This window comes from Notolepis coatsorum (genome assembly GCF_963971535.1).
Source record: "Notolepis coatsorum genome assembly, chromosome: 5".
Classification (NCBI taxonomy): Eukaryota; Metazoa; Chordata; class Actinopteri; order Aulopiformes; family Paralepididae; genus Notolepis; species Notolepis coatsorum.
In genome coordinates, this window is record NC_140169.1 from 76821165 (window position 1) to 76835448 (window position 14284).

At 42.3% G+C, this 14284-nt stretch overlaps 2 protein-coding genes across 4 annotated transcripts in view; one reads left to right on the forward strand and one right to left on the reverse strand.

The window, feature by feature from the left end:
• Window positions 1–6138, forward strand: part of slc2a12 (solute carrier family 2 member 12) — a 58256-nt gene extending 52118 nt beyond the window's left edge. The window contains exon 6 of the mRNA XM_084314147.1: window positions 5468–6138. Within this exon, the coding sequence (XP_084170273.1) occupies window positions 5468–5687 (220 nt within the window). The 3' untranslated portion in view covers window positions 5688–6138. The remainder of the gene's footprint in view (window positions 1–5467) is intronic.
• Window positions 6139–7118: 980 nt separating this feature from the next.
• The window catches only part of tbpl1 (TBP-like 1), a 52276-nt gene continuing 45110 nt past the window's right edge, over window positions 7119–14284 (reverse strand). For all 3 annotated transcript variants that reach the window (XM_084313835.1, XM_084313834.1, XM_084313836.1), the window contains one exon: window positions 7119–11238. In XM_084313835.1, the coding sequence (XP_084169961.1) occupies window positions 11156–11238 (83 nt within the window). In that variant the 3' untranslated portion in view covers window positions 7119–11155. The remainder of the gene's footprint in view (window positions 11239–14284) is intronic.

A 14284-nucleotide genomic window follows, 5' to 3' on the forward strand; every position in this document is an offset into this window, starting at 1 on the left:
ACGCCTTGGGTTTCCTGAAAGGCGCTATATAAATCCAAGAAATTATTATTATTATACAGTAAAATAACAAATAGCTAATAAAAAGCAAAGGGGCGAATCACAATGCCAGGCAATAGAAAAAAGTTACAAATATACAATAAAACGCAAAGGCCCAAATCGTGGTTCTAGAGTAAAATAACAAATAGATAACGTAAATCTTACCCCTCCTTTTCCAACGAACAAAAAAATTCATCTAATGCATTAAAGGATTGGTCGAAGATTACAGGTGTAAATGACTTATGGCGATCACTTAACCCCACGACCCGGAAGTACTCTTGTCGATCTGCGAGACATAACACATTATCCAGAATAGATTATGTTTTTGCATCCCCGAGACTATTTGATAACTATGATGTGGAAATGATACCCAATGCATTATCAGATCACTGTTATTTACTCCTAAAAGGAACATTTGGTATACTATCTTCCCGAGCCCCAAGATGGCGATTTAACTCGATGCTGCTTAATAACAAGGAATTCATTACACAACTCAAAGAAGCTCTTACAGTATTCCTACGGAGGAATGCAAACTCGGTGCAGGACCCCAGAATATTATGGATGTCGGTAAAGGGAATGATCAAGGATTTCACTGATAGCTTTTCCTCCAAAATGCGCAAGAATCGATGCTCAAAACTGGCTGAACTGGAAATGCTTTACTCAACGTTATTTAATTCTTTACAATACAACAACTCGGTTCGACTGGAAAATCAAGTTAATGTACTAAAAAAAGAGATTAACGCCATATACAGACAACAATCTGAAATACAAATACGTAGCACAAGACAACAGCAGTACTCTCAAGGTTCCAAACCAAGTCACCTATTAGCTATGCGATTAAGAGTTGATGCAAAATTTGCAGATATAACTACCATTAGAGCACAACAAGGACTTGTTACAGACCCTGAAAAAATAAACGCGACATTCAAAGAATTCTACTCCAACTTGTATAAATCAGAAACGACCTTTGATCAAAACAAAATGGACACATATCTTAATCAAATTAACCTCCCTAAACTTTCAGAGGATGACGCTAAACAGTTAGAAACACCGATCACGCTAGAGGAACTCAAGAAGGCCATATCCGAAATGCAAAGTGGTAAGGCTCCTGGAAGAGACGGTATCCCAACAGAAATGTACCTCTCTTGTTGGGACATAATTGGACCCTTATTACTAAATATGATTTTATACTCAGTCAAGGAGGGGAACTTCCATAAGAACGACAATATTGCACTCATAACAGTCCTCCTTAAAAAGACAAACGACAATATTGCACTCATAACAGTCCTCCTTAAAAAGACAAAGACCCCACCGAGTGCGGTAGTTATAGACCCTTAAGCCTCCTCGGAACCGATATCAAACTGTACTCTAAGGTATTAGCCATCAGATTACAAAAGCATATGACGTCTTTAGTTCATCCGGACCAAACTGGCTTCATAAGAGGCCGCTTGATCACTGATAACATAAGACGATTACTGCACGTACTAGATGCTGACAAGGACGACACCACGCCTAAGGCGATGCTGTCCCTGGATGCAATGAAAGCTTTTGACAGGTTGGAATGGTCGTATCTATGGGCAGTATTAGAAAGGATGGGGTTAGGTAAAGGTTTCATTGATATGATTAAAGTATTATAAAGACCCATCGGCCATGATTACAACAGGTATAATCACCTCCGGAATCTTTCCGGTATCACGCTCATCTAGACAGGGTTGCCCTCTTAGTCCCGGACTATTCGATCTATCATTAGAGCCTTTAGCACAATATATAAAACAATCCCAATCCATAGAACCAATCGTAATCAAGGGCACACAACATAAAATTTGTTTATATGCGGACGACGTAATACTGTTCATGCAAAACCCCAACACCACATTGCCTCATCTGCTCAAGTTGATTGAGGACTTGAGATTTATCGGGATTTAAGATGAATTGGCCGAAGTCGGCTTTCCTTCCACTTAACGCCCCTGCAAAAAGAAATATAACCCTCCCAGAAGAGGGGTGCGGCTACGTGGCGTAGTGGGCAAGGCGCTCGCCACGAATGCGGAGACGCTGGGCTCGCCTGTTCGATCCCAGCGCTCCACATTGCTTTCAGTTTAGCTGGTCGTTCATACTAATACACATTGGCCGTATTAGGGGGTGGGAAACTGATGGGTGGGGATCGGGCATTGTGGACAGCGACTCCTACAGGTCGGTTGGTGCGCCTGCGCAGTAGAATCAGGAAGTGTCGGGGGCAGCGTGAGCCTCCCACGCGTTACTCCTCGCCACTGAGAGATCAAGCTGCACAGTTGAAAAGATGCGACTGCTGTTACCTCAAGTACCGGAGGGGACTTGTGCAATGTATGACTTAAAAAAAATATATATAGAAAATGGGAGAAAAAGTGGATAAAAAAAAACTCCCAGAAGAGATACCTATGGTAAAACACTTTAGATGTTTGGGAGTGGAAATATTCCCCACCATAAGACAAACGGTGAAGCACAATTACATAAAAATCCAAAACAAAATCAAAGACGACCTTGACAGGTGGTCAAAACTTAAAAACTCAGTACAGGCACGGATATCAATAGTTAAGATGGACGTACTACCTAGAATCAACTTCTTCAGCTCAATGCTACCGTTACCCCCTCCAGAGGGTTACTGGAAAAAATTACACTCCTCCACATACAAATTTATTTGGAATAACAAACCACCATGTATAAAAAGATCCACAGCACAGAGAAACAAAGCAGATGGTGGTATGATTTTTTCCACTACTTTAAGGCGTACACTTTAAGACCATTGACAACATGGTTTGATCCCCAAGCATTAGTATCCTGGAGAAATTTAGAAGAAAATATAGTAGCTCCACATAGACTGAAGGACATAGCATACACTAAATTATCAATTAAGCAATGCGAACGGAAATTTGGCCCCATAATTACTCATGCGATCCGGATATGGCGTGAAACACAAAAAAAATATTCTAACCCACATAAATGGCATAATCATACTCCCTTATTCAATAACAATGCACTCTTGATTGGAAAACGACCTATAAGATTCCCTATATGGGAAAAGCAAGGCATACACTCATTAGGTGATGTTTTCAACAAACAGGGTTTTTGTAGTTATGAAGAAATACGCAAAAAAAATTATCTCACCGAGTCCACATATTATTTTTACGCACAGTTATTATGTTTGAAGGCTCACAGTGTTCCATTAAAGATACCAATTGAACACCACAGATACCACAAATTCTTCTATGAAAGAGAGACATCGAGAGGTTTTGTTTCAGATTTTTATCATCAATTACTAACGTCCTCGTATGAAACCCTCCACCTAGACTCAGTCTGGAGGAGGGATATACCAGACCTGGAAAAAGATTTTGATTGGCAAGAAGCCTGGGCAAATGTTCGATTTACATCAAGGAACCCGGACCATCAACAAATCAATCTTAACTATATTCACAGGACATACTTGACTCCTATAAGACTGAACAGAATGGGTCTTAAACAAGACTCCAAATGCTCCTTATGCACAAATGGGGACGAGGGAACATTTATGCACATGTACTGGGACTGCCCACCAGTTAAGATATTCTGGAAAGAGGTGACCCAGCAATTATCAAATCTCTTAACTCTGAATATACCTGTACACCCCTCTGTATTACTGCTGAATGATGTTTTTGAGTGTGCAGTACATCCACAGCTAAAGAGATTAGTTTTATCGGGTATCACAGTGGCTAAAAAGCTGATAGCATCACGATGGTTCCAACCGGAAAAAATTTGCCGAAAGGTCTGGATTATTACATATCTCGATGTGATTTATCTAGAAATATCTACAGCAAGAATTCTGGGTCTCAATGAATCCAAAATGACAATGTGGTTAGAAGTGGTGGAGAGAATAAAAGCTAGCATATAATGGTAGTGTCTGGTTAGGAGCGAGGGATAATGGATGGATTATCCAATGGGGGGTCCGGGAGGGGGGGTACGAGCTAGAGCAATGGGGGGTCCGGGAGGGGGGGGTACGAGCTAGAGCATATGTGTGTAGGGTATTATGGCGCTTTTCCACTGCATGGTACCTACTCTACTCTACCCTACTCTACTCTACTCGCTTTAGGTACCTGGTACTTCGTTCCTTTTCCACTGCAGGTACTAAAATAAAGTACTCAGTTTGTCTCCGTGTGGGGAGGCGGGGCTGCTGGTGTACAGCTGAGAGCTCCATAGCTCTGTGAGAGCTCCAGCATAGCTATGTCCGTGAGCTATGCGCAAGCCAGAGTAAAACACAGTTTTCAATCAATCAATCAATAACAACATTAACGAGACTCTCGTTGTGTCTATTCTGCTAACGCTAACGTTACCTCTCATTGTGTCTATTCTACAAGCGTTAACGTTAGCTAGGCTGTCTATGCTAACGTTAACGTTAGCATTAGGCTAACAAGCTGTAACGTTACCAGTCGCGTCTATTTGCTAACGTTAGCATTAGGTAATAACCGGTTTAAAATGGATGGTGATTACCTCACGTTGTGTCTATTCTACTAGCATTAACGTTACTCATACAAACAATCAATAGCGAGTTATATTGATCACGCTATGTACGATAGCCATGCTAAAACGCTAGCACAACATAAGCTTAAGCCTTAACAAGTCAGCGATCTTTTTGCGAGACTAAACTCCGCTCGGTGGCAAATTGTGTTGTCGGTTTTGTTTAATCAATAAATGAGGCAGAATACACAGTGACTGTATCGTTTGTTTATTGAACTTGTGCCTGCTGCAACCATAATGAAATCCTATGCGAGACATTAAAGATGGCGGCTTTCTGTTTTCGTTCAGACCAGGTTCAGACTGAACCAATCAGTGGTCTGCAGTGTTTCACGTGACTTTTCTAGTACCAGTTCTACCCGCTTGGCACGCGCTTAGAACCACGACAGAGCAGGGACTAAAAAAGTACCCAAAAAGTACCTGGTACCAGGTACTTTGGTAATGGAAAACCGAAAATACCGAGTAGAGTAGAGTAGGTACCATGCAGTGGAAAAGCGCCATTAGATAGCAGGTATTAGGGGTATATCCTGTATAATACATTTAACTAAATGGTGATTTCATTGGATGTGCACTGTTAATAATGCTTGTATATCTTATCGTGTGTTGTCATGTTTGTTTAAAAAATAATAAAGAAATAAAATACAAAAAGATAACGTTAATCAAAATCAACAATGCTAGTCGTACAACGGTGGTCAGGTGGTTGGTGATAGCTATTGTTGCTATAGATCTTCAGGTTTTCTTTTATCACAAGTGCTTCATCCCAGTGCTCTCCAGCGTCCTATAGATCCTATATGGATTTCTCTCAGGCCAGAGAACCATTTTAATGCTGCATGTAAAAGAAAACATGATTTATCCTTCCGACTTCCCAATCACAACCACCTCCCCTCCCCCCTCTCTCTGTCTCTCCCAGGAAGCACTTCGAGGTGAGGTTCTGTCCACGCGTCCGACCCGAGGAGAGCCTGATCAGCAGCCAGTCCACAGAGGCCTCGAAAAGACGCTCTAACAGGACACAGTCCCGTACAGAGAGCGCCATGTGCCTTCCAGGAGAAGGACACAGGTCGCTGACCGACAGCCAACCAGGAGAAACACACAAGTCGCTGACCGACAGCCAGTCAGATCGTGTGCTATGATAACATGCAACGTCCCACAGAATAAAACTGAGGAAGTGCCCCTCATCGGCCAGCCTGTCGTACCTCTAGCGCCGGATTGGATGACGCAGTCTTCCACAAGAGACGCACGACTGATGTGAACGGAGGGCGCGGGTTGTAAGGAGGAATTTACCTATGCCTAAACCCGCCCTCTTTTATTGATCCTCCAATCACAACTTGTTGCTTTCCTCTTGGGTGTAAGGAGTTGACCTATCACAACTGTGATCCTACAATCTCAAGAAAAGAGGGCAGGGTTTGAGAGAGGTGTTATTGGATGAACAGTTGGAAGTGATTGTGAAATAGCTCAGGGGCCCCACTGCTGCTTGTTGAAAAGGAATATACAGAACTGTCACATAAGGATTGGGTGGAGATGCACATGAATCCTTCCCTACTCTCTTCTCCGAGAGCTCCGGGACGCGTGAATATTAAAGGCAACCAACTTGTGTTCGGCTTTTCTCTGATTGGCCGCGCCCCCCCCCCCCCCCCCCCCCGCAGGCAAGCGCAGTCGTCCCACGTCCCAAATGAAATCCAAGGAGCGCAAGCGAGCGGCAGCGCGGGCAACCAACTTGTGTACCATGGGCTGCTGTTCCAACGCACTTGTGTTGGGCTGCTGTTTCACTCGTGTATAAACAAAGCCCATACAGTTATGAAATGCGCTGAACTAGAAAGCGTAACGTTATTATGTTTCGCGTTTTTAACAACCAACTACCAGATTCACTCGTGTATAAACAAAGCCCATACAGTTATGAAATGCGCTGAACTAGAAAGCGTAACGTTATTATGTTTCGCGTTCCATTGATTAACGCCATTACCTGCTGTGCTGTAGGAAGCAGAGGTACAGTAAGTTACAGTAGGTGTAGGTTACATGTTTAATCAAAGCCCATACAATTTTTTAGATGAATGATTGTGGATATAATATAGAAAACACATCATTATGATATTGTCAGATGGCGCAAAATACAATGGTGAGTGAGAAATATATCTCCAGTGATAAAACCCAGTGCTCTATGATACACAGTGTGGATGGGCTTTCAGAGGGAGAGGCATGACTTCAGACACTCACTGTACATCAGTGTGGAACTGTAACGTTATATGTTATTTCGCCCGTGGAGGCTGCTGAGCCTGAAGCGCCAGCGGGGCGACGCGGTGGTGTATCCCCGGCTTCCGTGCGCCGCCCACGGCTTGACTCGGTTCAGCTCCAGCAGCAGCAGCGGCCGTTCCTCCGTTGTAGAAGCCCTTCAAGCGCTCTCATATTTTGCGAATGCATAAACTATATCTTAAATTATGGCTATGTGTCTAATATGGCTGTCGCTTATCAATGACTTCGCGACAGCCATATTAGACACATCGCCATAATTTAAGATATAGTTTATGCATTCGCAAATATGAGAGCTCTGTCATTGAAGTGGGTGGTGGCAGCATTACTAACAGTAGCGATTTTTATTGTTTTGTCATGACCAAACATAATCCCAACATAGATAGGAGGTGTACTGTATGTCAAATGTCGGTCATGTGGTGGAAGAGTTTAGTACAGTCACACAACAGAACACCGCTGTAGTACAGTCACACAACAGAACACCGCTGTAGTACAGTCACACAACAGAACACCGCTGGTTCGACCAGCGATTCTGCCGCGTCTCTCTTGCCGCAAGGGCGTGTGCTAGTGGATTGATTGATTGGCCGTGTGGCCAATCAGAGAAACGCTGAACGAAAAGCTGAACACAAGTTGGTTGCCTTTAATATTCACGCCTCCGGCGTTTCCAAAATGCTTGTTTATCTTTTTATCCTAACCGGCTCACTCGTCACTCCTATGGAATTGTTGATATTTCAGTGTCGCAACAAGGAGTCGTAGAATGCAGCTTTAGATTCCAGTAAGGAAAACCTGATAAATATTGACGAAGTAGCAACTAATCACACGTTGGTACTTTACAGTTGTAACCGTTTCTCACTCTCTTACCGACATTTTACTAAATGTCAAATGAAAATGTCTCAAGCCGGTTGTTATAATTTTAACAATTTCAGGTGTGCCATCTTAATCACGAGATAGAACTTTGATACATCATGATTATTTGAATGTTGAGTTCTCAATGACTACTAATCAAGAGTTTGAACAATGTCAAGATGGAAGTACATAAAAAAAACACGGTACACCTTAATTAAAGGTTTAATGGGGCACGTAAAGGTAGGTTTGAGATTAAGATACTGTTGTTCTATTAATGTACACACACACACAGGGTACCCTTTCCTCTTGTACATTTTGAGGTAACAATGCAGCTAAATCAATGAAAGGCTATTTGAAAGTCTTCAGGTAAATAATAATGTTGGGAAAATTATTTGATGATTGCACAATTTACTACTGTTTGTGAGACACTCACAAAGATGGGAGTTTTTTTCTATGGGGGGGGGGGGGTTATCTTACTTACTTAGGCCTTTAGATTACCAAAGGAACATAGGCCATCGACAAAGGGCTTGTTATCAGCTTCAACTAATCATCCTGCTGGGGTGATTTAAACTATTGAAATGCTTAAGAGGTTCAACTGTTCACAATTAAAAGTTTTGTAATTATTATTTTACACCTCGTGTCCTTCTCTTTATCATAATCGGGGGCGTCAGTGGCTCAGGAGGTATAGAGCAGTCATCTTGGTAGTTGGGAGGGTTCCCGGTTCAATTCCCACTCCCGGGCAGCGTGTCCCTTGAGCAAGACACTTAACCCCTAATTGCTCCCGATGTGCAGGGTGGTGCTTTGCATGGTTGCCTCCACCATCGGTGTGTGAATGTGAGGAACAAACATTGTAAAGCGCTTTGAATAAAAGTACTTTATAAATGCACCATTTATATCAAAATGCTGTTCCCACAGTAATCCTACAAGTATATCAGGGTCTCTGTGCCGATTTCAACAAGTTCAATTGAAGACCACTTAAAGAGCTAAATGTAATACCAATTCCATGACCATACTAGCAAAAATAAAATACACCAATTTTTATTCTTGCACGTTCCATACAAGCTCTAAATGGAAGACTTTAACACTGAGAATTATGAATTTCATACTTTTTAATACACCACAGATACCCTGTGTATATATATATTCAATGTCTGTACTTGCTGCATTCGTTGGTTTGGCCTACTTGTTACACACAGAACACCACACTCTTATAGCAGTCCTATGGTAGCCTATTTTATTCAGTTAAACCTTTTGTTTTTATACAAAATACAAAAGTTTGTACACCGACACAAACAAGTATACCCCATTCCTCAACACTGTACTTGTAGTCTGACAGGTTCTCTCACCCGCATGGATACACACCGGTGAGCAGTCGGCCGACTCATCCCCATCAACTACGTGAAGGCGTCGCCTCTATTCGCAGATCTTGGAAAAGGTGTGAAGCCGACATCGGTCCTATGTTGCCATTATGAGGCTATGGACGTATCTGATCATGGGTCAGATTCGCTTCACTTTACATTCCCTGTACTTGTTACGACGAGAGGGCTGTTGTGATTGCAAATCGCTCGTCTATCGCACGCGGTTGAAGACAGTGGGAAAACATACTGGAGAAGTGGTGATGCTCTATTCCTGGGGGAAACGATGAATCTGAGGCAGTCGTACAAATTAATTGGACAACTGACAGCCAACAACCTTTTCTCGGTAGGGTTAAAAACGTATAAGAATTGTTGACGGTCTGCACGTTTGCCTTATAGTTATGAGTAATGCAAACAAAAAGGAACCAATTTCACACGTCCCCCCAATACTTGACAGTTACCGTTTATAGGTGAAGGGGAATTTCTATAGTCGTTTCAGAGTTCTGTGTGAAAGGGTCGTCGTTTGTGTTCATTCCCATGCGCTTCCTCAATTCCTCTCTCACACTCTCACTCACACACACCATCTAGTGTACAGATCTGGTAACACAAATTAATTCAACACCTCACAAGTGAATAAGGGAGTGGAATGTAGAGCAGTACAACTGCCAGTGTTGTGTAAATGGTTGACCTCTATAGGATGCGTTTCCACTCGCTATACATTATAATCTGACCTCACAAGGACCTGAGGAAACTCTGCCCTCATTATACTGGTATCAGTATCTCATTATATATAGCACTGTACCAACCTGGTTCTGTTTTAGTATCTCATTATATATAGCACTATACCAACCTGGTTCTGTTTTAGTATCTCATTATATATAGCACTATACCAACCTGGTTCTGTTTTAGTATCTCATTATATATAGCACTATACCAACCTGGTTCTGTTTTAGTATCTCATTATATATAGCACTATACCAACCTGGTTCTGTTTTAGTATCTCATTATATATAGCACTATACCAACCTGGTTCTGTTTCAGTATCTCATTATATATAGCACTATACCAACCTGGTTCTGTTTCAGTATCTCATTATATATAGCACTATACCAACCTGGTTCTGTTATCTCATTATATATAGCACTATACCAACCTGGTTCTGTTTTAGTCCAGCGCCTCAGAACCACATAACTCCCGTTTCAGGTTTTGAGGGGAACAACGTTTTATTATCTAAAAGATGGCAAGTTTATAAGTGCCATGTTTCATTCATGGTTAAAAAGACAAGTCGAGGTTTGAGTAGTTTCTGGTACATTCACACTCCCAAGTGATTTTTGGATTGACTTTTACAACAGCAAATACATGAGGGGCCCGTCCATAGAAATGTCAAAACGGAGTTATGTGGTTCTTCAGTGCAGGGGTTTGATTGGTGATGAATATTATCGAGCTGCACGCCCTACTGAGCTAGGATGGGTGATCCAGAGTTCACCCCAAGTATCTGTGCATAGGGGGGCACCGTCTCTAGCTGCGGACGGATAGTCGCTGAAGGAAGGACCGGGACGGTCTGTACACGTAGGGTTAAAAACAAGGCATCTCAATATTCCGCAAGGTAAAAATGGGACTTCAAAAAGCTTAAGAAATGTGTGTTAAAATGTGCATGACTTTTTGTTTCACGGTGGTCGATGTTGTTGGTTAGCATTTTAAAAACTCGCTCGGTCAGCTTGACGACTGGAGAGACTGGCCTTTCCCTCCCCGTCGGTGCAATGACGCCCGGAACGTGGAAAACCAAAAGGACGGCCCATGGCATCATAGTCATAAGGTTCCACCCCTCTTTCGTGTCAATCAAGCTCGTGGGATCACGTATCGGATAAAGGGCGATGAATGGAGGGAAGAGAGGTCGGCTGGATATTAGCAGAGGTCAAATAGTCACATGATCCAAAAACGACTGTCGGGTCGGTGAGAGGGAAGCAGTCTGGCTCTCACGGGCCCTCGGGTTTAAAAACAAAATGTTTAAGCCAGGTAAAAATCCAGCCAATCATATCCCAGGCTGTAAAACGTTGACACAATACATCCACAACGAATAAGGTGCTTCTTCACTCGTCTGTCACTAATGGAGGAGAGCAGTCTTCTTCCGTTCCTCTCCTCCACGCAGCTCTCTATTTGCGGAGGGGTTTCTGACACTCGTACAGTAATGGGTAGATGTGCTCCACAGCGCTAGCAACGTTCTGCACATTTGGTCCTGAGAGAGAGTGAGTGAGTGAGGGGGCGGGGAGAGAGGGACATAGAGACAAGAGGAAGAAAGATAAAGAGAGGTCAATACCACAAAACGGAAAATTTATCTGCTGCAACATAACTATGTTGCATCTGTCCATTAGGCTTTGTGTTTGTTTGCGTCCTGTATGCGTGAATACTTTCCCTAAGGGGGTTGTACTTTTGCGCGATCCGATTGGCCACTGACGTTTCTGGTCATGTGACATGTGCGCCAATCGCGTGACGGCAAGTTCTGCCACCGGTTAAGCTTAGGCACTCTTTCGAAGTTGGTTAAGGTTAGAGTTTGTCTTAGAGCAGGGTGATAGAACACCAGCCCTGATTCCAAACTCTAACCTTAACCAACTTCGAAAGAGTCGCCTAAGCTTAACCGGTGGCAGAACTTGCTAAGCTTAACTAAGCTTAACCAGTGATAAACTAGGCGTTAGGTAGTTTGCAGGCTGTTAGACCCGGAAATAGGCGCAGAACTTGCCGTCACACGATTGGCACACATGTCACATGACCAGAAACATCAGTGGCCAATCAGATCGCGCAAAAGTACAACCCCCTTAGGGAAAGTATTCACGCGTCCTGTATGGCTACAAAAACTAGGTGAATCTATGATTTTACATGGTAGAATCCAGTCATGGATTTATGCAATCGTAAGACTTTTTAGGGACCCCCAGTATGCAGAAAGTCAAATACACCATGTTTAGAATAGGCAAACATAACACATTTGTACTGCTTGCAAAGAACTGCATGGTTCTTGCACTAAACTGCATGGGATTTACATACATGCCCACTGTACAGTATGTAAAGGGCAGACTCGTGGGTAGAACCCATTTTCATTCAGATAGGTCAAGTGACACCTTTGAAAATGGCCATGGTAAGTTTCTCTTCATCATCATTTAGCCCCCTTCCTGACAAGCTGGCGTGACGTACCAATGGATACCTTAATCTAGTTCCATATTATACCAGGATCTTAACTTAAACAGCACTACAGCCTCTGAAAGACAGCCCCGCCAGGTCTCAAGAGGGTTATGGGTATGGATTACATTGTCATTTAGCTGACGCTTTTATCCAAAGCAACTTTACAAGTTCTGTACAAGTCATCAGGAAGGGCACAACTCATCCAAGTGTTGAGTGGTACAGAATTAATTGGTATACTACCCTATAGGGGTGTAAAGGTACACGTATCCGTACCGAACCGTTTCAGTGTGTACCGTACCAAACGGCTGTGTACCGAAAGAATACAACGGTATGTTAACCACTAACGACCGCCCACCGGGGGCTGTTTTTTTCACAATCTAATATAATTATTATTATAAAAAAAAAAAAAGTACAAGTAAATTATTAATTTCCATATAGCATATTCGTTGACAGCCCTACAAGTACAATTAGTTACTGCACACTACATCACCCCTGAGTGGAACATGGAAAGCCAAACTTTCCCCCACTGTACCGAAAACCCGTACCGAACCTTGACTTCAAAACCGAGGTACGTACCGTACCGTGTTTTTTGTGTACCGTTACACCGCTATACCCTATACATCCACAAAGTACACAAGCTCTCTCTCCGAGTGTGTCTTATTACCTGTAACAGTGATGGTAGAGAACACCTGGACGGTGGTCTGGGATGTGTTTGTTTACCTGTAACAGTGATGCTGCCTGTAGAACCTGGGCCCTGTTCCTCGTACCTGGCTAACTGAGTTAGCCGGATAATTTTCAGGGTAACTTGATTTAAACTAGACCTTTCGGTTCCCCGACGTGCGATTTTCTAAATCACTATGGCAACAGATCAAAAAGTTTGAACCTGGTCGAGGGCAGGGTTTAGTTCAGTTAGCTCGATAACCTGCATGGCCACGCCCTCGCAAAGAAATGCCAGCTCCCTTCCTGAAATAATTCTCACAGTCTAGTTCCCATTATACCATTCTGAATTATGTTTTTGTGCTTCGTTTTTCTAGAGGGGGCTTTTGAAATGTAAAATAATATACCTAAAATGCTGATAATAAATCATATTCAGCCTACTTATAAATGTCCTAAATAATGCATGTTATATACGGCGCTCGCGAGGTGTGATATACAGACTATGTGGTTATTTTAATAACGTCGGAGCATTGCAAATGTGAATCTCACAGGGATGTTTTTAATGAATGAAACCGGGCGTTTGGCTCCGATTAGTTTCATATTCTCGGCTGTGGATGTATTTGCGCCCGGATTGTGTTTCATTCAAGCATAAATTGAAGCGTCTTCATGCATGGATTGTGGATATGAATTACGACAAATCTGAATATGTGGATTGTTGAATTGTATCACTGTCACTCACACGTTATTGTGATATTGTAACTGGGATTAAAATGTTTGAGGAGATGCGCTGTTTGACGGATTTGATGACGTGGATGTGACTTGAGAAAGTTAATGAGCAATTGCAAGCCTTTGACGTTTTGATGAATGAATTTGAGAAAATGCATTTATCTGTTCAAGCACTGTTAGTGTTATCTGATGATGAACAAGGTGATTAACATGACTGGTGTCACTGGTATAAACCAAAGGTTAATCAATTCAATGCATGTATGGATGATGTCCGAAACAGATTAAAACCTGATTAATAGTGAAACTGTATAGCCTCCAAGCCTCTCTGACACGTTATTTCAGGGGTCGCGCCTTGAAAACTTTGGGAACCATGTATTTATATAGTACATGATACCTAAGCACATACAGTACAGATATCCTCATAAGTATCTATTAATTCGTATCAATTAGATACTCTTTGGGCTCGTTTTTGTCTACTTATTCTGAAAGAGTTTAACAAATTATTTTCGCTAGCAAGATCTCATTCGATTATTCATTCCATAAAGCCTACTGCCAGCAGGCACATTTAAAGAAATATAATCTGATTGATTGGGGTAATGAGGGACTTAAAATGAGCCTATAGATATGCATTTAACTTGTCGGCGAGCCTATTGAGCCGTACTGTATTGTACCCATTCTGCAATCTGTTAATAAAGTTTTCAATCAATCAATCAATCAATCAATCA